Below are 27,286 nucleotides of genomic sequence, written 5' to 3'. Positions count from 1 at the left end.
TTTGGCCCCTGAGCCTATTGGAGCAACATCCATTTGCTGTTCTGCTCTTTCTTAAACCTCATGGACCATTTTGGAGGCCCTGGTCAGACTCCTGGAAGTGAGCAGATGCAATACTTCCTCCTGTATCAGGAGTACAAGTATCGTGTTTTGTCTTCCAAGAAGGCCAGCTGCACGCGCTCATGGTGTCTCTGCGGCCAGCCCCTGGTCTTGGGCAGAGAGTGCTCCTCCTGCCTACTCAACTCTCTGGGTCAGGAAGTGGGGGCAGCCACGCACAAAAGCAACAAGAGCCTGGGAAGTGGTCCTGGAGAAGAGCAGTGTGTCCCAGAATGCGAGTCAGCATGGCACCTCCTTGGGGAAGAAACGCCGTGGCAGCCAGTACTTCCTCACGATAATAGCAGCTGACATCAGCACACAGAGCCCAGCAACTGGGCAAGGGTCTGAGTTACATTCAAAAAAGTGTCTGAAAAGTTCCTCAGACCGTTTGCTTCCAGTTGACATTGACCCAGTCACAAAGGCTCCAGTGTGCACAGGCAGGGTCTTGGGCTAGAAGATAGTAGGTAGGGGTTCCACTAATGCCACAACCTGTAGTTAAAGGAAGGAGACTGGGAGAAGGCAGTATCCTGGGGCCTCAGTTTCCTCAACTGTAAAACGAGCGGACATCAGTCCTTTCGACACTAAAGTCTTTGACTCTATCTGGCTTCAGTGTGATTGCCAGAAGACTCCCAGCTCCACTGAATGAAGGTCGCTATTTCAGGAAAAAGGCAAGACAAATATGAGTGGGGTTCCCCAACCAGGAAGGGAAAGACAGGCTCTTGGGAAAGCATGGCTGCCCTCGTCAAGACTTCTCCAGGCTAGACCAGCTATAGCTTAAATCTCATTTTATCGTTCCCTCTGTTGCAGTGGTTCTCAAACTTCAGTATGCACCAGACTCACCTAGAGGGCTTATTAAAACACAGTTGACCACGCTCAGTCTCAGGTCTACTGAATCAGACTCTGGGAGGAGAGCCTGGTAACTTGCATATCTATCAAGATCCTAGATGACGCCGATGCTGTTAGTGTGGGGTCCCCCTTTGAGAACCACTGCTCTGATGGTTATCCATTACAGCTAGAACCATTCCTGCAAGGGCCCACACGAATGGTTCTCGACTTTGGCTGCACCGTAGAATTACCTGGGGGACATCTAAACCTGTGGATGCTCTGTTCCTACGTCAGACCAATTAATTAAGGTCCCTGGGGATAGGGCCCTAACTGTGTGTGTTTTCCTAGATTATTCAGTGTGCACCCAGAGTTAAGAACCACTGTCCCACCTGATCTGGCTCTGGCCTTCCTCTAAAGCTCCCTTCTCACCACTCTGACCTTCCTCCATAGTATTCTAGATATTCTGGCCTCCAGATGGTCCTGGCTGGCTTCCAGCCCGGAGACTTTATGCTTTCTCTTCTGTCTTGCCTGCAACACTCATTCCCCAAACCTTTGTATAGTTACCTCCTTCTCACTGCTCATGCCTCACTTCCTGGGGATGCCATCTCCCCAGGAAGGCCCTTCCTGACTCCCCCCAGCTCAAGTAGCCACCAGCATGCCTCGGCAGACATTCTCGATCTCAGTGGGGTATCTTCCTCATAGGACCCATTATCCATATTTATTCACTTATTTCCATGCTTACCATCCACTCTGTCTATGACAGTGTAAGCCTTATAAAGGCAGGGGTTTTGTTTATCTTATTTCCACATCGTCCCTAGAGCCTAGGACGAGGCCCAGGACCTAGGAAATAACTTCATAGCTCTCTTTGGACACATGAGGTAGAAAGAATACATCGTAAGGAAGCACACTGCATGGGAGCCTGGAAAGGAATTACTTAAAAAGAGAGGGAGAGAGATACCTTTTAGGATCCCTTGCAGAGGTCACAGGATCTCAGGGAAAGTGGCACACAGAGCTGATACCATGGGTTGTTGGAATTCAGTTGCACAGACCATGAAAAACTGTCAGGATTGAGATTCCGAGTATAAAGGGTCGGAAGGTATTTCAGCAAGTTAGGTGACTTGTGGCTCTTGCTGCTTCTGTGGACTTTCAATGCTGACAGTCACTGTTGGATTGTGTGTAGGGCTCTCGCCCCTGCCCTCCGATGGTTTTCAAGGCTGCGGGGAGATTGTAGAAAGGGAGGAGATGAGGTGTGGGAGCCGAGAGCCCACATGCAAGCAGCAGCGAGGCAGGGCCTCTAGGACCCAAAAGTGAGCCACACACAGGTAATGGCCCACCAAAGAAAAAAGCCACCCTGTCACCAGAGAGAGAGGAAAATGCCCTCTCGGTGACCAAAGGCTTAAACAGCAAATAATACAGAGTTCTCAAAAGATCTGAGAAATAGAAATGAGGGGCGGACTCTGAGCAAGGAGCCACCATCAGCTGTTGTCTCCCATGGAGCCAGAGGTGCTAAAATAGGATCTCAAAGGCCACTTAGGAATCGGCAAGCTGTGCTGAGACACAGGAGGCCTAGGGAGCAGGGAGAGCCACGTCCAAAGGCCCGCACTGCCGCTCACTGTGCACGGGTTACACGGTCCGGGCCACCACCGGCCCCTCACTAGCTCCGGAGCATGCCTGAGGGACCAGAGGGGACCCTGGCTGAGCCGCTGCCTGCGGGCCGGCCCCCCACCTCACCTCCCAGCCTTTCCTGTCTGGCCGCAGACGCTGCAGAATGAGATCCTGGGCCACGCACCGCGGGTGGAGGACGTGCTACAGAGAGGGCGGCAGCTGCTGGAGGCGGCCGAGATCGACTGTCAGGACATCCAGGAGCGCCTGGGGCACCTGCAGGGTGCATGGGACATGCTGCAGGAGGCGGCGGCCGGGCGGCTGCAGCGCCTGCGGGATGCCAGCGAAGCCCAGCAGTACTACCTGGACGCGGGCGAGGCCGAGGCCTGGATCAGCGAGCAAGAGTTCTACATCATCTCCGACGAGATCCCCAAGGTCGGCCGGGCTGGGGCGCTGGTGCCAGGCTGGGAGCCAAGGCCAGGAGGAAGAGCAGGGGCGGGGCCGGCAGTGGGCAGTCACACAGCGGAAGTCCGGGTGTCTGAAGGGTCAGCTGCTATGGCAGACATCCCGCAGCTAGGTGCCCCATTTGCCAACTTAGATGTGATCGAACCCAAGATTTCCCCACCTTTTTCTTGCTGTGGCTTCTGTATAGAGGGCCTGCCAGGAGGGAGGGAGAGATGAGGTGAGCCATCTCTAAGGAAGTTTTCACAGGGTCAGAAGATCGGAGCTGGGCCTGGGAGGGTAGGCATCAGAGAAGATCAAGAGGAAGATGGGGTGTTGTTGAAGGAATCATGCACCACACTCTTGTGAGGGTCCTCCGAGCCTGGCTGCACCCCCCCACCCTGCACCCCAGTCTCAGGCACCTCTGGGAGCAAGTGCCCTGAGAGTCACTGCTTCCTAGGACGAAGAGGGCGCCATCGTGATGCTGAAGCGGCATTTGAGGCAGCAGCACGCGCTGGAGGAGTACGGGAGGAACATCAAGCAGCTGGCCACCAGGGCCCAGGGCCTCCTGTCCGCGGGCCACCCTGAGGGGTGCGTGTGCCACTGGAGTGACTTGGCCGGGTGATGGACATCAGGCTGGGGGACCCCACCAGCTGGGATCCCTTCAGGTCTAAGGGGGAAAACAGCAACAGTTGGGGGAAGAACTGGGTTGGAGACCACTGCTTTCTGGACTGCTAATTGGCCTGATTGCATCTCATGCCTTGGTTTTGCATGAGGAGCTCCAAACAGGGCCAACTAAGGACTGGTTTTCAAGAAGATCAGAAAATACAATAGCGAAACTACCCTCTCAGTGAACGAAGAGTTCCAATCTTTTGAAGAATTAGATTATGCTAAGAGACACTGGAGAGTAACTTTGCTTTTCTCTTTACGGTCCAGAAGGTAACTCAGGATCTCCCAGTGTCTCAGCAAAAATCATTATATAGGCATGAAGGTAGAAAACCTACATCCATCTAGTTGGTGGGTCTGCTGGGCCAGACCCGTCGGGCTGCTCCGCCAGGCACGGCCCGGGCCTCAGCTGCCTGCAGGGCTTCCACAGCTGTGGGGGCTTCAGCAGCCACCCCAACATCTTCCAAGAAGCCCCAGGGTTTGAGCCCCATCCCTGCTGCCCCTGGAGCTGGGCTCCCAGTGCTGTTCCATCAGCCTCCTTGGGAGGATAATGGAGGAGGTCCCTTTTATCTCCCTGAGCTTCCCGGAGTGAGGGACAATGCGGGGAGGCACCCTGTCCAGACAGGACACATTTCTGTCATCTCCTGAGGCATTCTGGTCTACAGGATGGTTCTCCCCCCACCCCACCCCCAGCACTTCCCGGGAAAACTGCTCTTGTTCCACCTAGTTCCTTCTCCAGCTTTCCCTGCCATGGGGCTGGGGAGGAGTAGATGTGCCCCTCCGAGCTGGGCTGAGAGCTCTGGGCTCTCTACCTTCGTCTCTGAGTGCTTTCTGGTTTTGAATTCCAGGGAGCAGATCATCCGACTTCAGGGGCAAGTGGACAAGCAGTACGCAGGGCTGAAGGAGGTAGCCGAAGAACGCAGGCGGAAGCTGGAGAACATGTATCACCTGTTCCAGCTGAAGAGGGAGACAGATGACTTGGAGCAGTGGATTTCAGAAAAGGAGCTGGTGGCCTCCTCCCCTGAGATGGGGCAAGACTTTGACCATGTTACTGTGAGTACTTACAGTGACTGCTCTCTCTGTCTTCCTTGAACACCAGAGACGCAGTGCAGTCAGGCCAGACACACACACGCACATGCGCGCGCGCGCACACACACACACACACACACACACACAGTGCTACACAGAGCTGGAGACACGCTGCCCCTGAGCCCAGGCTTCCCTGGGAAGGTGTGGCCCCAGGTGGTTGTGGTTCCCTTGGTATCATCTCCCTAGCCATGTGAAAGTTGCGGCTAGGGAGATGATACCACACACCCCAGCCCTAGGCCCTGATAACCACCTTTCTGTTTCCCCCATGTCCAGCTACTCCGGGACAAGTTCCGGGACTTTGCCCGTGAGACAGGGGCGATTGGGCAGGAGCGGGTGGACAACGTGAACATCATCATCGAGCAGCTCATCGACGCCGGCCACAGCGAGGCGGCCACAATTGCCGAGTGGAAGGATGGGCTAAACGAAATGTGGGCAGACCTACTGGAGCTCATTGACACGCGCATGCAGCTGCTGGCCGCCTCCTACGACCTGCACCGCTACTTCTACACGGGCACGGAGATCCTGGGCCTCATTGACGAGAAGCACCGAGAGCTGCCCGAGGATGTGGGGCTGGATGCCAGCACCGCTGAGTCCTTCCACCGGGTGCACACGGCCTTCGAGCGGGAGCTCCACCTGCTGGAACTGCAGGTGCCTTCTGTCCCCTGCTGCCCACCCCCGCCCCCTGCAGGCTCCAGGGACCTGCCATCCACCTCTTCCCCAGGGGCCCGGGGGTGTCAGCCTCTGGAATGGACACAAGCAAATTTCACCTCTTTTGAAAGGCAACAGCTTGGGGCAGAAAGGCTGGGAGCTGTGGCTTTCCGTCATTCTTTAGCTTCAGAAGTAGTTCTTCAATCTGAAACCTCACAAAAACCCAAGGCATCAAATACCTAAAAATGCTCCATGTCTGGCTGTGCCACAGCATTCCTGGCAGACACGCACACAGTGCATTTCTAGCACTCGGTACTGGTATCCGCATCACACTCTGTCCCCGACTCCAGAGCTACGTACAAACATCATCTGCTCTTTATAGATGAGGAAAGCAAGGCACAGAGCGTAAATGAGCTCCCCGGAACGTGTGGACAGTGCCACCAGGATTCAGATCCGGGCGTCCTGGCTCTAGACTGGGCTGTTCAGTCTTCCCACATGGGAGCTGGTGGGGCGGGGGTGACCCCAGGAACTGCTGAGACCCGCTCCTCCCATCACTGGGGTGGTCCCTGAGACACTGCTGCAGGCCCATAGGGCTCCACAGAACTTGGTGTGATGGAAAGGGTGAGAGCAGGGGGCCCCCGCTACTTAGGCCTCAGGAGCCTTGCAGAAGCCCCAGGAGAGACGGGCTAGCTCTGGGGTCCTGTGTCCACCCAGCAGGGCTCAGGGATAGGACACCGAGGTGGGTCGGGCCCTGGTTCACTCAGAAGAGAAGCTCCTGGGAATGTCATCCAGCTGGTGGTGGGACCTGCCCTGCAGCCCTTGGGCTTCAAGGGTGCTGCAGCCCCTGAGGGGGGCACAGCCCACTGAAGTCTCAGGAATGAGGCCTCATTGCACCAGGACCGGCCTCAGACAGGGGACCTGGGAGAGCCCCTCCCTTGGACAGGCAGCTTACAGAGAGGTTAAGAACAGGGAATCCAGTCTGCACCCCTAAGGCCACTCACTCAGGCTCACTGTACCTCAGTTTCTTCATCTCAAAAACAGGGATCACAGTAGTTCCTCTTTCATAGGGTGCCTATGAAACATGCCTGGCACATAGTTACTATTATTACAGTACTTCAGGGGAGACCAAAGGGCACAGAGTCCCTTTCACTCTTATATCCTCATCAAAACTCAAAGGATGGCTTGGGTCCATAGAGGCCAAAACAAGGAGACTTCTCCCCCAGCTTTAGTGGAAGGCTGAAGATCTTGCCTTCGAGAAGAGACCTGGGGAGGGAGACCCAGAGGAGAGAGACCCCTTGCCCAGCAGAGGCCCAAGGCACATCTTTCTGGGGAACGACGTTCAGTTTTGCCCAACCACAGGTCCAGCAGTTCCAGGATGTGGCCGGCCGCCTACAGAAGGCATATGCTGGGGAGAAAGCAGAGACCATCCAGAACAAGGAGCAAGAAGTGTCCGCCGCATGGCAAGCGCTGCTTGAAGCCTGTGCTGGCCGCCGCACCCAGCTGGTAGACACGGCAGACAAATTCCGCTTCTTCAGCATGGCCCGAGACCTCCTCTCCTGGATGGAAAGCGTCATCCGGCAGATTGAGACCCAGGAGAAACCTAGGTAAGGGGGACATCCTCAGGACAGCCCCACCCCTCAGCCCCTTTGTCCCCGAGGCTGGCAGAGCAGGCTGCTGCCCTGGGACTCCTCCTTGGGGGACCATCTTGGACTGTGGGAGCACCTGAGATTGGGTCCAGGGAGAAACAGAGTAGCTTAGCTTCTCCTGGGGGGACCAACCATTTCAGAGTAAAGGGAGCCCTAAGAGTAGCAAGAAAGACCTCTGCCATTCAGACCTGATGGCAGGGCAGTGACCACAGCTGTCAGGGAAAGTAAGCACTTCACACACCCAAAGCTGGGCAGGTCCAAGCCTATGTATCAGCCCCATGCTGGGATGCAGAGGCCATTTCCCCCAAGCTCCAGAAGGAGCTCATTGTGCATGCGAGGTGGGGGCGGGGGTAGCTCATGGCAGTGAGACCCTCGGCAGGGAGCAGCTCTCCATGGGACAGTCTCACTTGCATTGGTCACTGGCCCGTCTCCGTCCCTCTGCCCTGGAGTGCCCGTCGTGACGGCCAAGATTTTATACTTTACATCTTTATTCAGAATGCGCTTCGCATAACATACCATTTGGCCATTAACGTATCTGTTAATGAGTTTTCGCATGATCACCGGGTATGGCCCTCACCACATTCTAAGTTTAGAAGACTTTCATCACCCCAGAAAGAATCCCGGTGCCCGTTAGCAGTCATCACCCCACAATTCCCTCCTCCCCCCGAGCTCCTGGCAACCACGAGTCTGCTTTCTGTTTCTCTAGATTTGTCTGTCCTAGATTTGTTCTAGAAGGGGACTCCTACAGTACGTGGTCCTTTGGGACTGGCTCCTTTCACTTAGTACAAACCTTTTAAGGTTCATCCATGTTGTAGCGAGGATCAGAACTTCATTCCTTTTTATTGTCAAATAATATTCCCAGGCTCCTTCTGGGGTCCCCAAACCCCTGACTCATCCCCTGCCGGCTGAGCAATGGAAGACACTAGGGCATCAATGTTCCCGCTGGGGCTGGGCTGGCAGAGGACTCCCTGGCTGTCCAGAGAGAGAGGAGGAAGTGGGGTCAGACTCCTAGGCAGGGGGAAGGCGGCCCTCTGTGATCTGGACTTGGCATCAGGCAGGCCAGAGTCACCCAGAGTTTCCTTCTTCCTCAAACTCCCTCCCTGACCCTTGACCCCCCCCATCCCCCAGGGATGTCTCCTCAGTGGAACTGCTCATGAAGTATCACCAGGGCATCAAGGCAGAGATCGACACCCGGAGCAAGAACTTTAGCGCCTGCCTAGAGCTGGGGGAGTCCCTGCTGGAGAGGCAGCACCAGGCCTCGGAGGAGGTGAGAGGACAGTGGGGTGAAGGGGAGCCCCTCTCTGTCCTTGCCTGCATTCTCACTGGGCCGGACAGTTTCCTGGGAGGGAGCTGTGGGCCATGGGTTCTCTGAGGAGACTCTTTCACTCGTGGAGCATCAGGGCTGTGCAGGCGCAGGGATTGGGGCCCCATCGGCCCCAGCCAAGGCTGGCACCTTAGTAGAGGAGAGCGGGCTCGTAGCCCACCTAGCCACCCACATGTGTGCACGCTGTGGCGTTGGCAAGACCCATTTCCTAGGAGAGGCACACGTGCCTCAGAGAGGTTAAGTCACTTGCCCAAGGTGGCACAGTTGGCTAGTGGCAGGGCCAAGACTTGAAGTGAGGTTCTTGTGACCAAACCCAGCATGCTTTGCAGGACGCATTTGCACACCACCTCAGACAAGGGGAAGGTTTACTAAAAGCCTGAGCTGTTCTCCCTTCCACAGATTAGCGAGAAACTGAAGCAGGTGCTATCCAGGAGGAAGGAGATGGATGAGAAGTGGGAGGACCGCCAGGAACAGCTCCGCATGCGTGAGTACACCCAGAACTTGGGGAGGGTGCAGACTCCTCCTGAGGTGGGGGCGGGGCAGGAGTGATTTTCACCTCCTAGAGGGGAGACCCCAGAATGACACCTATAAGCAAGGTTCTGGAGCCAAGGGCCTCGAGGGTCCACACACAGGAGCCGCATAGACACGCTGCTGGCTGCCCACCTCTAACCAGCCTGCATGCCCTCTCCCTGCCTGCCCTCGGCCCCGCCTGGGTCCAGGCAGAACATGAGTGGCTCAGCTTCTGCCGGGAGGACACCACCACTGTGTGCCAGGCTGGTGTCCCTGAAGCCGGGGCGGGGGGAGGGGGTCAGTTTATGGCTCTAGCACCTCCCACGTGTTGGAACTGAGGCATGTCAGACACAGAGCTCTGTCCTCTGCAGCTGGAGACCAAGGAAAGGGAAAGTCCTACCTCTCGGGAGGGAGCTGCACGCAAGCCAGGAAGGCCTGACAGCCCCGTGGCTGCTTGGGCACGATTATGGGAGGCAGCCAAGGACTGGGAAGAGAGCATGTAGGGCAAAAGGCTGCTTGTCAAAAGGAGACTCTAAACTACATTTTTTCAAACTAGAGTTTGTTCTATTTCATGTGTTTTTCCAATATAACTATGGATGGAGATGAGGAAACCCTCCCCCACGTGGTATGGGATCAAGTGGTCTCAGGCAGTAGGTCATCACTGAGCAGGGTGTCCCTGTAGTTCAGGGACCCCTGTGAGGGCCTCCTGCCTGGCCACCAGCTCCTCGTCTGTGGAGCAGCCCACTGCTGAGTGCTAACAGGCCCTTCGTGGGCCCTGTGGGTGGGTCTGTGGCTTGTTCACCATGGCAGTACTGGAAGTGTGCCAGTTCTCGAGGGACGCCTCTGTGGCCGAAGCATGGTTGATCGCCCAGGAGCCCTACCTGGCCAGCCGGGACTTTGGACACACAGTGGATGGTGTGGAGAAGCTTATCAGGAGGCATGAGGCTTTTGAGAAGTCCACGGCCAGCTGGGCGGAGCGCTTTGCCGCCCTGGAGAAGCCCACCACGGTGAGCTGGGAATGTGCACTGGGAGGCCCCGCAGCCACACCTCAGAGGAGGGGGGACCTCAAGTCAGACACTCTGAGCTTGTTATTAGGCACACACGGACAGTGTAAAAGGCTTGGCGAGGGGCAGAGTGGGAAGGAAATAGGAGACGTAGAAAGCACTTCCGAACGCAAAAGATAAAGGCGGTAATTTCTAAAAGAACAATCACCAGGTCCGTGGGGAGCTATGTTTAGGGAAGGCTGTCTAGCAGTGAGAGCCTCTTCTCTGTGGCTACTCTGATACCCTGGGTCTTTTCTTCCCCTTAGCTTGAGCTAAAAGAACGCCAGACCCCAGACAGACCCGAAGAGGAGAGTGGGTAAGTGGGGAGGGCCAGGCGGATTTAGCAGGAGCGTTCTGCCAAGGAGGATGGGTGGGAAGGAGGAGGGAGGGTACTTTTCATCAGAAACAGGCCCCCTGACGTCTTAATAATACCTCTCACACCTAGGCCATTAGCCAGAGAAATCTGGGGTGTCTGCAGCCTAAAGGCAGAGAGGAGCTTGTTTCCCCCAAATCACGGGTGGTCTGAAGGCCTGGTGCAGGCAGAAACGCCTCCCTGCTCTGGGAGCCACTGAACACATGCTCCAGAGGCCACTCTGCCTTCAACCATGTCCATTTCTGAAGAATCTGCCATAGTGTTTCAGATTAAGCAGTTCCTTGCTGAGCGCCTGTTGCTGGGAGGCCCGGACCAGGAGAGAGTGGACATGCTCCTGGTGGGAAGAACAGGAAGCCAGGCACTGGCTTCGGGGAGGCAGTTTCTAAAGAGGGGCTGGGTCTTCCACAGGCCTCAAGAGGAAGAAGGGGAGACAGCAGGGGAGGCTCCCCGAGGTCCGCATCGCGCAGCCACCGAGAGAACGTCCCCGGTCAGTTTCCTGTCCTATTTGTCTGGTTCCTGGGAGTCCTTGCTGCCAGAGCCCTCTCATCCCTACTAGGCTCAGCCAGGGCAGAACGTGAGGACAGGCTTGTACCACCCACGCTTCCAGACTCCTCTTTCAGATCAGTCTTCTTTTTCACTTAGGTTTTCTTAATTTCTAGAATAATTCCCCTCCTTCCTTCACCCCAAAGAAACTGACATGCCAGCCCACTGACATGACTCTTTTTAGTTTGATTTTATCTAGTCTAATAAATTTTATTGTACAAATACATCACTATCTACATTAGGAGAAAGAGTTGATCCAGGGAACATTTATTTTTATATACCATCATTCTCCCATGTTCCCTCTTACTCCGTCTTTAACCCAGCATGCCCTACACACACATACACACACACACACACACACACACACACTCACATATACACAGACCATCCGATCTCACCTGCCCCAGCCACGGGCATTCAGGGCAGTGAAGGGGGGACACCCAACCCTCTAACAGATCCCTCCTTCCTACCCTGAGCCCCCTCCCCTTTGCTCCCCCCGCCCCCGGCCTAATGCCTATGGGTGGGTTTGGATGTGGAGCTGGCTCTGAAGCAGGAACAGACTTCGGGGAGCCCTGCTGGAGCAAAAGAGAGCCCCAGGGCTTCTGGGTCACAGGGCCAGTCCCCCCACCTTGTAGAAAAGGAGGGTGCAGCAGAGTCGTGGCTGATGGAAGTGTTGGGAGGATCCAAGATAGACCAGCTGCCAAAGGTGTGGGACACATGGAATAGGTCCATTAGATGAAAAGACCCAGGGTGTCCGTGCAGGGATCCTGAGGCTGTAACCCCAATTTTGGAGAAATGCCCTGGGGAGCAGCTAAGAAGAAGACAAGACTTCAGCATGTGCCTTGCATGGCTCACCAGTGCATGCGCCCCACCTGTCCAGCTGCCCACTGGAGCTTGCCTGAACCTTTAGGGAGATTGGTATTCTAGGTGGAAATCTCTGATACACCAGCCACCCCAGAAAAATGCACCTACAATGAGTATTTCCCATGCAGAATCCCCATCAGGTCTGTATCTCAGCTCTTCTCACACTTCTGAGAGTCACACACACCCCCTCCCACGCTGAGCACCCTCTGTGGCCTCCAGCCTGGCCAGAGGCCTCCCTTTCTGAGCTGCACCGGCCCTTCATGACCAGCAGAGGGCATTCCTGGGCTCCCGATGGAGGGCCTCTCCCAGAAGTGCCCTCTGAAGCGCCATCACCGCATTTGGGGTCTCGGGTGGACTTCGTCCCAGCCCCTTTTTCCCAGAGACAGCCCCTCCTGGAAGGAGTGAGAACTCTGGGGGCTGGCAGGAACAGTGGATGCTGGGGCTGGGACTGTCACACACCGCCCGTGCTTCGGCTGTCCATCCCTGTGTGTCTCCGTGCAGTGGCGTCCTGGGTCTGCGGGCTCCTTTGTGACCACCTGTGCGACTCCGTGGTTTGTGTCATGTACGTCTGTGCAAATGGAATTATGTGTGCATCAGAGCTGCCTCTGTCCAGCGCCTGAATGTCACTGAGTTTGGGGAAATAAAATCTGCTTGGACCTGAGTATCTCTGGAAGGAGGGAATGAGCCTACATTTGAGACCCTTCCCAGAGAGCCGGCCACTGCGCCAAGGGGAAAATACCTGTGTTTGGTACAGGAAGAAACCAGATGGCAAATCCAGGGAACACCAGGCCTGAGGCCTCATGGAAACAAATTCCCTGCTACTTCTCGTTTCTGAGCCCTTTGCTGGGCTTTATGAGGATCTCCAATTGGTCTTTGACCTGAGAAGAGAGGAAAAGGGGTCCCATGCAGCCTGAGACACCTTTACAGAAACCACAGGCTTCTCCTGGGAAGTGCGGGCAGTGCACTGCCCCTTCTCTCTGGCCTGGCCTAGGGCACGGTGGCTCTCCTGCTGTCCCCTGTGTGTGGTCTGGTGTGGGCACCCTGTAGAATAGAACCATGTGGTGTTGCTTTCTGTGAAACCTGTCACTAGTGCATGCTGGCTTCCTGCTTGGGGGAACGGATGGGAGTGGGCCAAGCACCTGAACCCCTGCCTAGCCGGCTACACACCACGGTGGGGGGTGGGGAGCAGCCTGCTGGCCCCAGCTCAGCCCTCCCTTCCCCGGCTGCGTGCGTGCCACTCCACGTCAGTCTTTTCCTCAAGCACATCACCATACAATGAATTGCCTCCCTCACCCCCTTTCCACATTAGAGCATGTTCTGGTAAAAAAAAAAAAAAAAATACATTCATACAGGTAAGTGTGTAAGTGTGTATGAGGCCACGCAGAAAAAACAAGGTATCACAAAAGCCAAAACTTCTGGAGTGGAAGTCAGGACTTTGGGTTCTAGTCCCTAATTCTGGGGGAGCCTTCCTGCATGATTTTAGACAAACCACCTAATCCTCCTGGGTCCCCTCACCTTTATAAAGCCCTCTCTTAGGGATTACAGAAAGTCTAGAACATTCCTGTTTGTCAGAAATGTACCAAAGTAAAGGAGAGGCTGGGAGAGGTGGGTTTCCCCTCTCTCTTCTGGTCTCATCCTTAGTTCTGAGGAGCCTGTTCGCTTGTCAGGTGCTAGTTGGTGTGAGGCTGGAGAGGGGAAAGGAGGTAAAGGGCTGGGGTATTTGCCTTTGTCCTTGTTTGGCGGGGAGAGGCAGGGTTGAGCCTCAGCTCCGGGGGAGGTCTGTGCTCTGAAGATGGCCCCAGGGTGCTGGATGGGTGCCTGGCAGCAGGCTGAGCCATCCCCCTTCCTCTTAGTGCCTGGGGCACTGTCACCCCAATCCCCCTGCCTTGCGTTTCTCCCCTTCATCCGGGGCGTGGCTCTAGAAGTGGTTCGGGAGTCTTGTTAAGCACCCTCATCTTCCAAAGCCTGAGGGCCTGAGAGTCCCTGGTTTAGTATCTGTGGTGACACATGGTTGATTTCACAGCGGACAGATGGTATCGCAGTGGGTCCAAGTCACTCCGGGCTTAAGGGTCCCCAGCCGACAGGGCTTGGATGTCTGCACTGCATGTTTCTTGGCTTTGGGATGGGAATTGGGGCCTGCGTGAGGAACTCTCCCAGTGGGGCAGCTGTGACCATGGGAAGGACATCCCTCAAAGGGACTGGTATTCCTAGGGGCTGTGACCACAAGAGCAAGTCAGTTCTCAGAGTCACGGGGTGGCATGTGAAGCTACTCCAGCGAGCGACTGCTGGGTGCTGTTGCTATCGGGCCCCTTCGTCAGCTGCCCAGGGAGAGCTCTGACCCACGTGCAGGCCACGGACGACACTCTCAGCGCACCCTTCCCAGACTGCCCACTGGTGGCTGCCCCGGGGAAGGGTGGGCGGCTCATCCAGGAGGAGGGCCGGCATTCGGGCTGCCTAGGTCCCACACCCCTCCCTTTCAGGGTCTCAGGGGTCTTCAGGGAAATGACCGGCACTTGCAGATGTGAGGGGTGTGTGCCCGGTGCCGAGCGGGCTCTGGGTCACAGCCAGGATACCTTTCAGACCATGCCTGGCTGGCTCCGGCCACTGTCGCTCCCTTGGCAGGCTGGGCAGCTCCCCTCTGAGCGGCCTCCCTGGCGAGCAGCCTGAAGCTTTACTCCGCGGCCAGAGGCTGGGCTCCGCTTCCTTGGATGGAAGGGACGTGGGTGTGTGTGGAGCAGCTGTGTTTCTTCATGCCGGAGCAAGCTTTCCCCATCTTTCCTCCCCGCCCCGTGAGGCCCAACAGAGGTGCTGCTTCAGGCGTTTGTCAGCCCAGGCGAATCACATTTGTTCATAAGGAGCAGAAGGGGCCTGGAAAGGACCCGTTTTCCCCAAACCTGGGAATGGCCCTGTCTCCCCCAGCTGCCTGAATCAGTGGTGGCGAGGCTGAGGTCTGCCTGCAGTCTGGCCCTGCACCCTGCCACTCCGGGCTCCTTCTGGACCTGTGTCCGCTGCTGGGTGTGTCCAGCTCTCTGTGCTGTGGCCACACGTGATCCTCCCGGCTGGGCTGCTCCAAAGGCTACCCCTAAATTCTTTCTTCCAAGCTGTGTTTCAGAGCATCCCAGATACTGACAGACTTGGGACGGAACCCAGTTAACACTGGAGGCATCTCAGAAATGGGGCTTGAAGCTGCCAGCTTAACCACTGGGCATCGGAGCTGGATGGGGGAGTGGGCATCGTTAATCTTTCTGAGTAGCTGGCTCAGAGTCACCATGGGATGGAGCGGCCACCAGCTTCTCGAGGGCAGAGGGACCAGAAGAGCCCACACTGCTGGCAGGAATGATGAAGACCGCTCCCAAGGAAGCCTCATTCTCCTCCCACCCATGATGGCAGTGGACCAGGTCTCCCCATCCCTGTCTGCGGGGACCCCAAACACGCCCTCTCCTTTCCCCTCACTTCACCTGGTGCCTTCCTCCACCCTCATCATCTTCCCTGCTGTGCCAGTTGTCATCTCAGGTGGATGGCTGGCCCCTGGGGTCCCATGTGGAGCCATTCTGCCCCCTCATCCCACCTCTTGTGACAGCTGCACCCCAGCCGCTCCTGCCAGCCTTCTCTCTGTAGGCATTTGTCTCTGCTCACCCTGAGTTGCCATCTCTTCATTTCTTCTTTCAACTCAACAAAGCATTTCTTTTCTTTTCTTGTAAACAACTGTCTTCTGAACTGTCTTCCCAGCCTGCCTGCCCACAGTCCTCCCCTCCTCTTTCCCAGAGGACAAGCGCCCAGACATCAGACACAAGGGGGAGCATGCAATTCTCGGCTGTAGAAGTGGCCAGCTTCCCCCACCTCGTTTCATAGCCTTGTTTTGATTGCCTCAGGCATCCAGCCATAGGTCTCCTGTGTCCCCAAGCCCCTCTTCCGGCTCCTAAAGGTGTTCTCTGACTCATCCCACATCAGCGGGCTCCGCCCATTTTGACCAAGAACTGCACCGCGTAGGTGCCCTCCTCTGGAGCGGTAGTTCCCGCCCCTCGTGCAGCAGGATTCTGTAGTTTGGGACCTTGACTTTCCACTCACTAGATGTGTGGCTGAACAAGTTACTCATCCCCCCGACCCCCACTTTCCAGAATCTATAAAATAGGGGTGGTGATGATACCTGCCTCACAGATGTGAGTATTGGGAGAGAGAATATAGGTAGAACTTCTGGCATCTAGGAGAGTATCAGCCTTTATTTTCCCTTCGTTTTCTTCTGTCCCTCACTACAGTCTTTCGTCTCTTGAGCCTTCTCCATATGAATTCTAACATCCATTGCCAGAGCCCTCCCAAACCAACCCCCCCCAGCACCTCCCCCTTGATCTGCCCAAGTATGCATTCCAGGCTCAGTCCTCGCTGTGAGATCAGATGGCAAGACCAGCACATGACAAGGTAGAATGGTGTCTTCAGCGGGGATTGGGGGGGCACCCTCATGGCCTGGTTCTCGCATCAGCATCTCCTTTAGAGAGAAGCTCCCTCACTTGTGTTACCTCGCTTGTTAATACATCTTGAGTTCACTGAGCATCTTCTAGAACCTCCAGAACACCCTGTGGTCCCAGGCCAGGTGATGTTTCTCGTGGGAGCTGGAAAGTTGGCCATCTCTGTGCTGTCTTCTGCACCGCCAGCTGGCTGGGCCTGGAAGTACACCTTCAGCTCCTTTAGTCCAGAGCAGAAATGTACCCATCTTTCTCCCCCTTCTTGAACCTCCTTTGTGGTCCTCTGCATACTTCGCCTGCCCAAGCCAGCTTCCTAGCAAGGCAGGACCCTAAAAAGTCAAGCTTACAAGACTCTGAAAAGAGGTGGCCATCCCCTGCCCATCGGGAACTGAGAGGCCTCTCCCTGCTTGACTGCAGTCCTGTGAGATCCTAAAAGCATCTCCTGTCTGTGCCTTTTCCTCCCCTGATGTCCCCAAACCACAGGCAGTGCTGCCTGTCCTCTACCCTCCTCTGACCTCACGATCCCAGCAGCCAACACACACACACCCCTCCTCTCAGATGCCCCCACTTCAGCCACCTGTTCCCCAAACGGGAGAACCTAGCTCCACATCCCTGATTCTAGCCCCCCAACCCGGGCCGTTCTCCCACAGGCAGTCACTCCCATTTATCGGCTAGACTGCCCAGCTGCTCCAGCCTGCCACCAAGAATTTCCTTCAATCCCCCTCTTTTAGCCATCCCAAGTGGCATCCCCCGGCAAGGCACCCTCAGCAGTGTGGGTGAAATCTGTGCTCCATCCTCGGGAGCTAGGAGCTAAAGCAGTGGGCCTCCTGCCTTATAGCACAAAGGACAGGAGGGAGTCTTAGATCATCTCCCCTCTCCAGGGTCTTTCAGCAGAAACTGCCTGTCTCTACAGCCACACAAGTAGCCAGCTCTGGGCCCCACTCCTCACCTAGCCACCCCTCCTCCTGTTCTGCTACCCACCCATCCCTCCCTTATAGGGTGAGGCAGACTCTTCATATCGGAGCATGGCACAGTTCCAGGGGCAGCAGGAACATGCCCCCCTAACCTCCCACCCCTCCCCCAGCTTTCTTTTAGAAAGGGGGCTGGGAAAGTTAGATCCTTCTGGCCGAAGACCCTTCTGCCCCATCTTTCTCAAACGAGGCTCCTCCCTTAGCCCCAAAGAGCAGCTCTGCCAAACACTCCTCTCACCCTCATGCTGGGCTCTTGCTCAGGCCTTGGCCTTCAGGACAGAGGGACAGAGTGGCTTTTAAATTGTCTCCACACAAACAGTCAAGAGCACAGAAGAAACCTTTGCAGACATTGGAAAACCCCATTTTCTAAAACAAGCCCGTGACCTGGCTATTTAACTTGTGACCTTGCAGGCCGTTGGCCTCTGAATGCCCCTGCTAGGGAGTGGGGGTCCGGCACTCAGGAGGAGGAAGTAGAAGAAAGGTTAAGATGAAGTTGGCAGTCCTGGAAAAATCTGCCCTTATTTTCAGAGGACAGTTCCAGAAAGGAAGGAGAATGGCAGCACAGGAAGAGTATGTGGACACAGCCCCCAATAAAACCAGTCTGCAGAGAGCAGAGGCTGAGCGAGAGAGGCACACACGGCTGCAAAGGTCTTCTCTGACTGCCCCCCCCCCACCCCTGCAGGTGCAGGGAAAGCTCTGGCCCATGACTAGGAGCAGTACAGCCAGATGGAGAGGTGGGGGATGAAAGAGGCTTCACTTTCTGCATTAATAACCCACCCCTCACCAAGTTGTACACTCAGAAGGGCGGCCTGATTGAGTCCACAGAAGCCCGAACCCAGGCTCCCAGTCTCATCCCTGCCAATCCTGCCCTTCCCCCCTGCTAGAGGATGATCCAGACAGCGCTTTGGGCCCTCTAGATCCTTGTGGCCGGTGCTAGCTCACTGCAGACATTTGAAGCTACAAGTACTACGGACGAGTTGAGTGTCAGCCAGCCACAGCTCTCGTGGGGCTCTAAGACAGGAGAAGATGAAAGACCTAAAGATGCAATTTAAAAAAAAAAAAAAAAAAAAAACCTTGCCTTCTTTAATTCTGGAGCGCATGCTCTAAATCACTTCTGATACTTATTAGCTGTGTGGCCTTGGGTAAGTCACTTAACCTCTCTGAGCATAGATTTCCTCATAGATTAAAGGTATTGGACTAGGTTAGTGGTCTTCAAACTTTTCAGTCCCATTATCCTTTCTTTAAAGAAGATCATACTGGAACCCCAACTTAAAACTGTGTATTGGGCAGTCCTAATTTGATGGAATCCGAACCTTTCTCCCAGCCATGGTGTCAGACATTGGCATTAAGCCTCTCCTTCCATTGCTTTAATACCATCTCGGGCAGTCCTCGGTCACTTACAGCTGTTAAAGAGTCTACCCAGTGTGTCTCTGTTTAAAGCTTCAATCCACTATCCAATGTTGTGTCCACTTTCTCCCATCCTCCATTTCTCTATTTCAGGTTTGAGTCATGGTCTGAAGGACCCACAATGGGGAGCACAGGGTCTCTGCCCTTCCTTGGCTTCTCCAGGCTCCACCTTCAGTTGTGGGGCAAGCAGCAGGGAGTAGCAAAGGGAGCCGTGTCTCCGGCCTGGGGCAGCCCTAGTCCTCCTGGGCTGATGCCCTTGGTCCTTCAGCCATCCAGACGCGGCCAGCTCAACGACCTGCAAGAATAGACCCTTCCCACCTGGTGCTGTAAGGTCTCCAGCAGTCAGGCCTGGAGACAGGGCTCTGACGAGCTGGCTTGTGCAAGGCTGCCTTCGTTGGTGCTCATTTGGCACACAGAAGACTCGCCCATTTGTACCCGACCCGGCGGTGGGGGGCCGGCTGCCCCTGCTGCTCCTATCTGTCCCGCCCTCTTCTGCCATAGGCACAAAGGCAGGTCACAAAGTCCTCTGCAGATGGGACCAAGTCTGCTCCCCTTCTTGTGGCCATCTGCCTCCACTGGAGGCCCCTCACTGGGCTGGGCAGGGGCCAGAGCACCCCGTGCCCCCCAGGGAAGTGTAGGGAGGTAAAAGCCACCGTACTCCCCCACCTCCCCTCCCCCCAGCCCAGGCAGGGACTCCTTTTTGTGGGAATTCTCAACATCAGCTGCTCATTAGAGAGTGTGAAAAGCTTACTCAGAACTACCACTGTGCTGCCCCCACTCTGGTGCCTGTGCTGTGAAAGCTCCTGAGGCCACGGTAGAAGGCAGCCAGGGTTAGGAGCCACTGCCCTACTCCAACCAACCCCAGTCCACTGAGGGGGCAGGACCAGTAAGCCCTGAGTGGTGACCCGGGAGGACCTAGGTTCTCCCTTCATAAGGTGGCAGGGGAGACTTAGGGCCTGTCCCCTTGGCTTTGGGGACTTAGACACAAGCAAGTACCAGCAGAATCCCCATTCAACATCATACTAGATGTTTTTCACATCTGTGTTAGCAGCACAACCCTTCATAGGAAATCTTGCCAGACGTTTAACTCAGCTGGAGGGGCTGGGGCAGCATTGGAAAGCTCCAGCATTGAAACCATCACCCAGGCCCCTCAGCTGACTCTAAGCAGCTCCATCACTGTGTTGGGGGGGAGTGGGGATGGAGCCAGAGGCATGGAAGAGCCTATGGGAGCAGACCAAGGAAAAGGTCAAGGGAAAGCCAGAAAGGAAGGAGGCTGGGGGGCGGGGGGTGCGGGGGCTCAGCCTTCCCAGTCCTGCCAAGTAGCCACCCCTGGGTCTGATCCCCTAGCAAGGTGTGCTCCTCCCATATGCCCCTGAGCAGGGGGAAGAAGAGAGCCAGTGGCCTCAGGACCTACAGCCGCCACTCCTTCCGGGGCCGCAGGAGAAATCCAGTGGGGATGAGAGGCCCGCCACCGAGCCTCTCTTTAAGGTCCTAGACACGCCTCTGAGTGAGGGTGATGAGCCTACAACGCTGCCAGCCCAGCGGGACCATGGGTACAGCGTGCAGATGGAGGGCTACCTGGGACGCAAGCATGACCTGGAGGGACCCAACAAGAAGGCATCCAACAGGTGTGTGCGGGAGGGGCCGCCTGGGGGGAGGTGTGGGCGCCTCCCAGGGACCTCTCCCCTTACAGAGCCTTGGCAACATGGGCGTTTGTAGGGGAAAGGGGGCCTTCTGCCTCTGATCTGAGAGCTCCCTTTGGGCCAGCCCAGGAGCTACTTGGCATGATGGGGAAAGTCCTGAGTTCAAATCCTATGCCCTTGTACAAGTGACTCAGCCTTTGTTTCCCCATTTGTAAAATGAGGATGAGGAGGAGACCATACCTCTGGTACAGATCCCAGGCCTAGCACAGAATAGGTTCTCAGTGAATATTAGCCGTTATTCTTATCCCAGGGCTTGGTAAGAGGTAGGTAGGTCTTGGCAGTAACAACATATCCTTGACCAAGGCCCACTTTTAACCAATTTGGGCCTGTTTCCCCAGCTGTAGAATAGGAGAGAAGAATGGAGTTGGCATACATGCCTTCCGGAGGTCCCTCCCAGTGCTGTCCTGCAGCAACTCTGTGACCCTGAGGAACTCATTCGAAGGCCACATCCTTTCCTGGCCCTGAGGCAGTTACGTCCTTGAGTTCAGTCCGTTCAGGGCTGCTGCTACCCAAGGTCCCGGGGCGGGGGGGGCGGGGGGGGCTACTTTCAGGCAGCGTTCCAGGGTTGTGGGGACACAGGGCATCATCAGGAGGTTGAAGGCAAGTGGCAGCATACAGAGCCTGGGCTGGGAGCAGGGTGGGACATGCTAAAGCTATTTAAATCCCAAAAATGAATTTGGGGGCCCAAGCACCCTGAAGAAGTTTATTATTTATACCGAGCCCACCAGAAAAGGGGAAACGAGCATTTACTGAGCACCTACAATGTGCAAGGCATCATTCGGACTGATACTGTCTTCACAATCACCCTGTGATACCAAGGTTTCTATTTCCCAGATGGAGAAACAGAATTTCAGAGAAGTCATTTGTCTGAGGCAGTATTTTACTCCAGGACCCAGCTCCTTCTCAGCAACTGCTTTACTTGGGAGTCCAAGCTCAAAGCAGGTAGTGAGGGCTGCGGGAAAGATCGGAGCTTTCCTGGAGGATCTTTCTCTGCGTGTCAGAAACCTGGGCCCCATGAAAAGGCTCTATAGCCTGCACGTCTAGTACAGGTCAAGTTCTGTCCTTGAACTTGCAGTTTTTCCTCCCTATGAGCCCAACAAGCTCTCCACCTTCCTGCCCTCCAAGGGGAGGAGGAAAAGCTGACCGTTGCCCTGTTCCCAGCATTCATTCCTGTGAAGAGTGAATAGGTACTGTGTTTCCCATTAGTCAGTCAAGGATCTCAGGTCAGCCTACCCGTAAGCTTATAAGCTTGTCACCAAACATCAGCTGAGTCTTGATTTGCACAAACGTGTTTCTTTAAAAAGTGCTTGTATAGTATACTGGGCAGATCTCCTCAATAAAACGAAAAATAATCAGAACAAAATGCTGCTCTGCTCCCTTCAGTTCTGTGGTGAGAATCACATATGCTCATGGGTGCAGAAGGGCTTTGAAAGTTAAGGTTACAGTGTTGGTCCTAGACTCACTAATCCTACTCTTAGAAATGTACCTCAAGTGCTCGCTTCGGCAAAACATATACTAAAATTGGAAAGAAATGTACCTCAAGGTAAGACCCAAGTTATAGCAAAGATTTATGCATGAATGTTTATCACATTGCTGCTTAAACTGCACTGTTTAAATCTCCAGTAATTGTAAGACCCACCAATAAAGGGGTTCTATATAGAATGGGATACCCTATTATTTCCTAAAATTAATTCCTAAAATTGTTTTTAGGAAAGAGTTGAAGGATATGTGAAAATATTCATGATATATTAATCTTTTTTTTAGGTTTATTTTAGAGAGCAAGCAGGCATGGGGGGGCGGGCAGAAGGAAAGGGAGAGAATCTCCAGCAGACTCCCCTGGGCACGGAGCCCGGCACAGGGCTCGATCTCAGGACCCTGAGATCATGACGTTAGCCCAAACCAAGAGTTAGATGCTCAACTGACTGAGCTACCCAGGTGCTCTGATACAGTGTGAATCTTAAAAGCAGGATTTGAGAAAAATAAAAGCAGACTATGAAACTGAATATACACTATAACCCATTTTCATTAAACATGTGAATAGGAGAAAATGTGAATAGAAAGACTAGAAGAAAATACATAAAATGTTGACAATAGCTAACTTTCAGTAGTGGAATTACATACAGATGATTTCCATTTCCTTTTCTAACTGTAAAATGTGTTACTATTTATTGGGGCAAAAATGGTATCATTAAAAAAAAAGGCAAAGCTGTAAGAACTGCTTACGGGGGTGTCGCACCCGGACACGCGTGACCGGCCAGCCGGCATCTCCACAGGTCGTGGAACAACCTGTACTGCGTGCTCCGGAACAGCGAGCTGACCTTCTACAAGGACGCCAAGAACCTGGCACTGGGGGTGCCCTACCACGGGGAGGAACCCCTGGCCCTGAGACATGCCATCTGTGAGATCGCGGCCAACTACAAGAAGAAGAAGCATGTCTTCAAGCTGCGGTGAGGCCCCTCCCGTCCAGGGCCCCTTCCGTAGCAGCTCAGTTTGGCAGCAGCAGCTGGACGGGAGCCTGGGGGAGACCAGCTCCTCACCTAAGTTGCCCCTCAGGAATCTTTCAAACCACAGAGGCTTAGCTTAGAGTCCAGATGTTCACCTCTCTCAGCAGGTTGCTGCCTGTGAGGGTTCTGGTCCTGGGGAGGCTCCGGATTCTGGCTCCTCTCCAGGCAGAGGTGGCCACCTAGCAGGAAACCCTCTTTTGTCCTAGGCTGAGCAATGGCAGTGAGTGGCTCTTCCACGGCAAGGACGAGGTAAGTGCACGGTGGCCTCGCCCAGACCCCTGCTGCCCAAGGAGCAGAGGTCCCCCTCCCACCAGCAGTCCTGGGGCATGCCCCTCCCTGGTGGCCCATGGCCCTCCTGCCCTGCAGGAGGAGATGCTGTCCTGGCTGCAGGGCGTGAGCACCGCCATCAACGAATCCCAGAGCATCCGCATCAAGGCACAGAGCTTGCCCCTGCCCTCGGTCACCGGCCCCGACGCCAGCCTTGGCAAGAAAGACAAGGAGAAGAGATTCAGCTTCTTCCCCAAAAAGAAGTAGCCTCTCTGGCGCCCCGCCGGCGGGACCGGGCCGTGTAGGGACTGGCGGGGCGCCTGAGGCCTCAGCCCGGGCCCAGTCCTCCCCTGCCCCTGCCTGCGCCTGCCTGTTCCAACTGCGACCACGGCTGGCTGGAATCCCCGCCTCCGCCGGCTCCTGCCCGCCTCTGCTCCCGTGCAGCCCAGGCTCCCGCTCAGGGCCAGGAGCCCCTGGGGCAGGAAACGGTTTCCCAGGCGCCCGCCCTCCTCTCCTGCCTGCCCCCTCCTCCCGACGGAGGGCCCTCTGGCCCTCAAGCACCACAAAAACTGGAGAAGACAGAGGAGGTTCCTCAGATGCTGCCCACTCCCAAAGCAGGCCTTGCTTGGGGCCGCCTCCCATTTGGTCACGGCCAGGAAGGGGACAGGGAAATGCCTGAGCTGCCCCTTAGGGGCATGAGGAAGGAGCTTCAGGTAGGCACCCAGGGCACTAGCTCTAGCTGAAGGGCTGCTGGGGACCCCAGAGACACAAGGGGCCTCGTCCCCACGGGGCTTCCCTGGAACTGGGACTCACACCTCAGGGGCCACCATATCCCTTCCACCTTCTTGCTCTCACCAAAAAAAAAAAAAAAAAATGGGTGGGGGGCACCTACCAAGGTTGATGGGTCCTAAATGTAAGGGCCTCCACTGCCTCCGGGGCCCTCTGCTACCACCACAGGCGGTGAAAGGGAGCAAGAGCTCTCAAGCTGGTCCTCTTAGAACAACAGCGCAGCACAGGGCTCCCAGGTGAAGGAGGCAGACAGACCTTGACATTGCCCAAGGCTCTGCCTCTCCACTCTGGGATCCTCCCCAACTCCCAGCCAAACCAGCACTGTCCAACTCAGACCCAGGGTCCCTTAGGGACAGTACAGTTCCCCAGACCGAAGATGGATAGCCAGCATCTGCAGTGAAGCAGCCCAAAGCCAAAGGCTCAATGTCCTGACTGTAGCTGGTACCATCTGAGGGTAGTGGCTGAACAGACAGTGAAGTTCATGACCTATCACTCTGGGTGGCAAACAGAACCGCAACCTGGGTACTACCACCCACATCACACCACCGCTGGGAAACTACGACAAATGCCGGGGGCCTGGGCCATGAAGGTACAGCACCCCTTGCTCAGCTTCTCCTGAGGTCCTTATCAAGTCACATGGGTACAAAGGCCACCAAACGTCTAAGACCCCCTTCCCCAAGCCCAGCCGAAAGGAGCCCTGTGCACGATTTCCCCAGGGAGAGCCTCCCCCCACCCCGCCTTCCCCATGCTGTGAAGGCCCAACTTCTGGGGGAAAGAGGGCACTCGTTCCCACAAAGATCTCCCCTACCACTCTGAAAGCAATACAGCTCCAACCCAGCATCTTCACTGGGCTTAGGTCCAAAAGAGGGGTCAAACTGGGGGCAGCAGGTGTTTCCCCCTGAAGAGACCCTAAGTCCCTGGGGCCTCAGCTGCTGCCCTATCACTTTCCCTATGAGGAGCTTCGGGCACAGGGAGATGATTCCTCTGGAAGGGGGGTGAGGTCCCGGTTGCAACCACAGGGGTAGGCACCCCGAGTTATTAGGCCTTCCCAGGAGCCCTTCTTGCAGGCACAGCTTAGAGATCAGAACCACCCTGTCAAAGGGTAGCGAACTAACTTCAAACAAGAACAGCAAGAGGGAAGTTCTCCACGGGAGCCTGACATCCGCAGATCAGGGGGGTCTCACCTTTGTAGCCAGGGTCTGCCCTTGGCCTCTATGCATCTAATCCTACATCCCTCTTAGCATCTACAGGGAAGCTAGTATATACCAATCACCAGCCTCTTTCTCCCTCTGGGGAAATTGAGGCAGGAGGCCGTGCGGTGACTACACTCACCTGGTAACGAAGGCCTCTGGAGCATCTGAGGGCATGTCGTGCTCCAAGGCAAACAGCACGTTCCTCACTGCAGAGCAGGTAGTGGCAACCATCTTCCTCAACCCTTTCCCCAATCTTTAGGGAGACAAGGCGCCCCCCGCCCCCGCGCCTTCCTTCCATGCGTGCCAAAGTAGCAACTGAGGTGAGGAATTTCCAGCAAGTAATCCCACAGCTCAAAGACTGAAAGGGCCCCAAAGGAAGAGGTAGGATCCCACCACCCCAGGACTCCGAGACTGGGCAATGGCAGCCAGCTGCATGTGACCCACCGGCTCTTGCCAGCGCCCCAGGCATCCCTCCCCCATCACGCAGGCCCCGAGACACTCACCCAACAGCCCTGAAGCTACAGGAGCCCGGCTTGGGGAGATTGTGCCACAGGGGGTGAAGTTCCTGTGCCCCTGACAAGGGTTTTCCCCTCCTTACATTTTCTACTTTGCAATCTTTTAACAGTATTCCCAAACTAGGTTGACACGCTCCAGTCCACACCAGCATAACAGGCTTCCTCCCCAGGGCAGCTTAGAGGAAGCTCCTTCTGGGTATGGTCGGGTGGTCCTCCTTCCTTCTCTCCTCCTCCTTCGTCCGCTGGCCCCTCATGGTTGGTTGAGGGTGGGGGGAGGGCAGTATGGAAGGTCTCCAGGCATCCCCTCAGCCCCCACAACTAGCACCCATAACTGGAAGCTTGTGGAAGGCTCAACGTCCCCACCACACCACTTCTCTTTCCTGCCTATCGGAGGGCAGCTAGGGTTCCCAAGGTTGGTCCTGGATCTCGCTGGCCGCCCTTTAGCAGGAGTGGGCAAGGATCCAGAGGACCATACGGCCTGGTCCCTTGGACAAGCAAGCTCAGGGAGGACACAAGGGAGGAGGCAGCTCCACAAGACTGCAACCCTGTTGGGCACAGACCACACAATCTGGTGCTGGCCCTGGGGCCAGCTGGGCCTTGTCCTCCACCTGCTCAAATGTGCTTCCACCAATCAGAGAAAACCCATTTACTAGTTTTTCTAATAAATCAATAACGCTCCATCTTTCTCTGTTACTTATTTGACTGATTTTGTTTCCCTCTGAATTGGACCAAGGAAGGGTGGCTGAGTGAGCAAGGGCAGGGAGGGACCACCATGGAGACAGAGAGAGAGCCAGTCTCTGGTTGGTCCCCGAAGCGTCTCGTGCCCAGGCCCAACTGCTGTGCCTCACCACAGACCCTGACAGAAGCTCGCTCGTTCATACAGTCAACCACCTTGAGGGCCTGCAGCAAGCCCTTCCCCACAGAGCTCTTGGCCTTCGCTGGACATCGGAATCATTAGAGGTGCCATGCCCGAGATTCATCTGGGCGGGGTGGATTTCTTTCGGTCTAGGTGGATGACACGGGCATCACCACTTTTCAAAAGGCTCCATGGACGACTCTCAATGGGAGCGAGTGAGAACCAGTGAGCTGGTTCTAGGCTCCCAATCATACCAAGATGGTTAAGGATCACCTGGGGAAAAGTATTCACTACAACTTCCCAGGCCCTACCCTCTGAAAAGTTTGAGTCAGGGAGTTTCAGAAGCAGTGCATGATCCATTTTTTCCAAATCGCAGATGAGGGGAAAAAAGCAAGAGTTCAGGTGACCCAGCTAATTAACGGCAGGGCTGGGACCAGAACCTGGGTGTCCCCTCACCTCAGTACCTTTCTGGCTCCTGAGCATCAAACCCCAAGCCTGGTAGGAGCCAACTATCCCCAGGACCAGTAGCAGTGGTCACAGAACATTCAGGACAGCAGGTAGCTCTGCCCCATCTGCTTCTGCCTAGGAGAGGCCTCCCCTGGCTCCCACTCTCCCCCTGACCTCTTCAGACTCTGCACAACCGCCTTCAGGTTGAGTCTGTACTGCAAGATCAGAAGCTCACGGAGCCCTGACCCAGCAGATCAGTGGAACACTTGCCTACAGAAACAGGGCCAAACAAGGCTGGTCCACCACAGAGAAAGGGCAGAAAACCCAATCAGAAATCGGCAGGCACTCCCAGTCCTTTTGAGAAAAGGCACTTTGAGAATAGGATGAAAACGGAGGCTCCGTCCCCAGAAAAATGCATTTGCTCTCCTCACGTGACGTTGCAAGCCACCGCAAGACAGGTCTAGGCTCCAAATTTAGAATCCTTGTCTCCTATGATGTCTCCTGGGA

General features: G+C 55.5%; 1 protein-coding gene across 1 annotated transcript in view; it reads left to right on the top strand.

Annotated features, from left to right (window-relative positions):
• SPTB (spectrin beta, erythrocytic) overlaps positions 1-26,162 on the top strand; it is a gene marked incomplete at its 5' end in the record, with an annotated part of 68,114 nt that extends 41,952 nt beyond the window's left edge. The window contains 14 exons of the mRNA XM_080808233.1: positions 2,677-2,955; positions 3,422-3,552; positions 4,476-4,680; positions 4,990-5,364; positions 6,724-6,968; positions 8,139-8,277; positions 8,734-8,818; positions 9,655-9,851; positions 10,154-10,203; positions 10,669-10,747; positions 19,886-20,133; positions 22,482-22,655; positions 22,919-22,961; positions 23,079-26,162. Coding sequence (XP_080664359.1) covers positions 2,677-2,955; positions 3,422-3,552; positions 4,476-4,680; positions 4,990-5,364; positions 6,724-6,968; positions 8,139-8,277; positions 8,734-8,818; positions 9,655-9,851; positions 10,154-10,203; positions 10,669-10,747; positions 19,886-20,133; positions 22,482-22,655; positions 22,919-22,961; positions 23,079-23,246 — 2,418 coding nt within the window. The 3' untranslated portion in view covers positions 23,247-26,162. The remainder of the gene's footprint in view (positions 1-2,676; positions 2,956-3,421; positions 3,553-4,475; positions 4,681-4,989; positions 5,365-6,723; positions 6,969-8,138; positions 8,278-8,733; positions 8,819-9,654; positions 9,852-10,153; positions 10,204-10,668; positions 10,748-19,885; positions 20,134-22,481; positions 22,656-22,918; positions 22,962-23,078) is intronic.
• Positions 26,163-27,286: the final 1,124 nt, after the last annotated feature.

The sequence above is a fragment of the Martes martes genome (genome assembly GCF_963455335.1).
Source record: "Martes martes genome assembly, chromosome: 7".
Taxonomy (NCBI): domain Eukaryota; kingdom Metazoa; phylum Chordata; class Mammalia; order Carnivora; family Mustelidae; genus Martes; species Martes martes.
The sequence above is the reverse complement of the archived record's forward strand: the minus strand, read 5'-3'. Positions and strand labels throughout refer to the sequence as shown.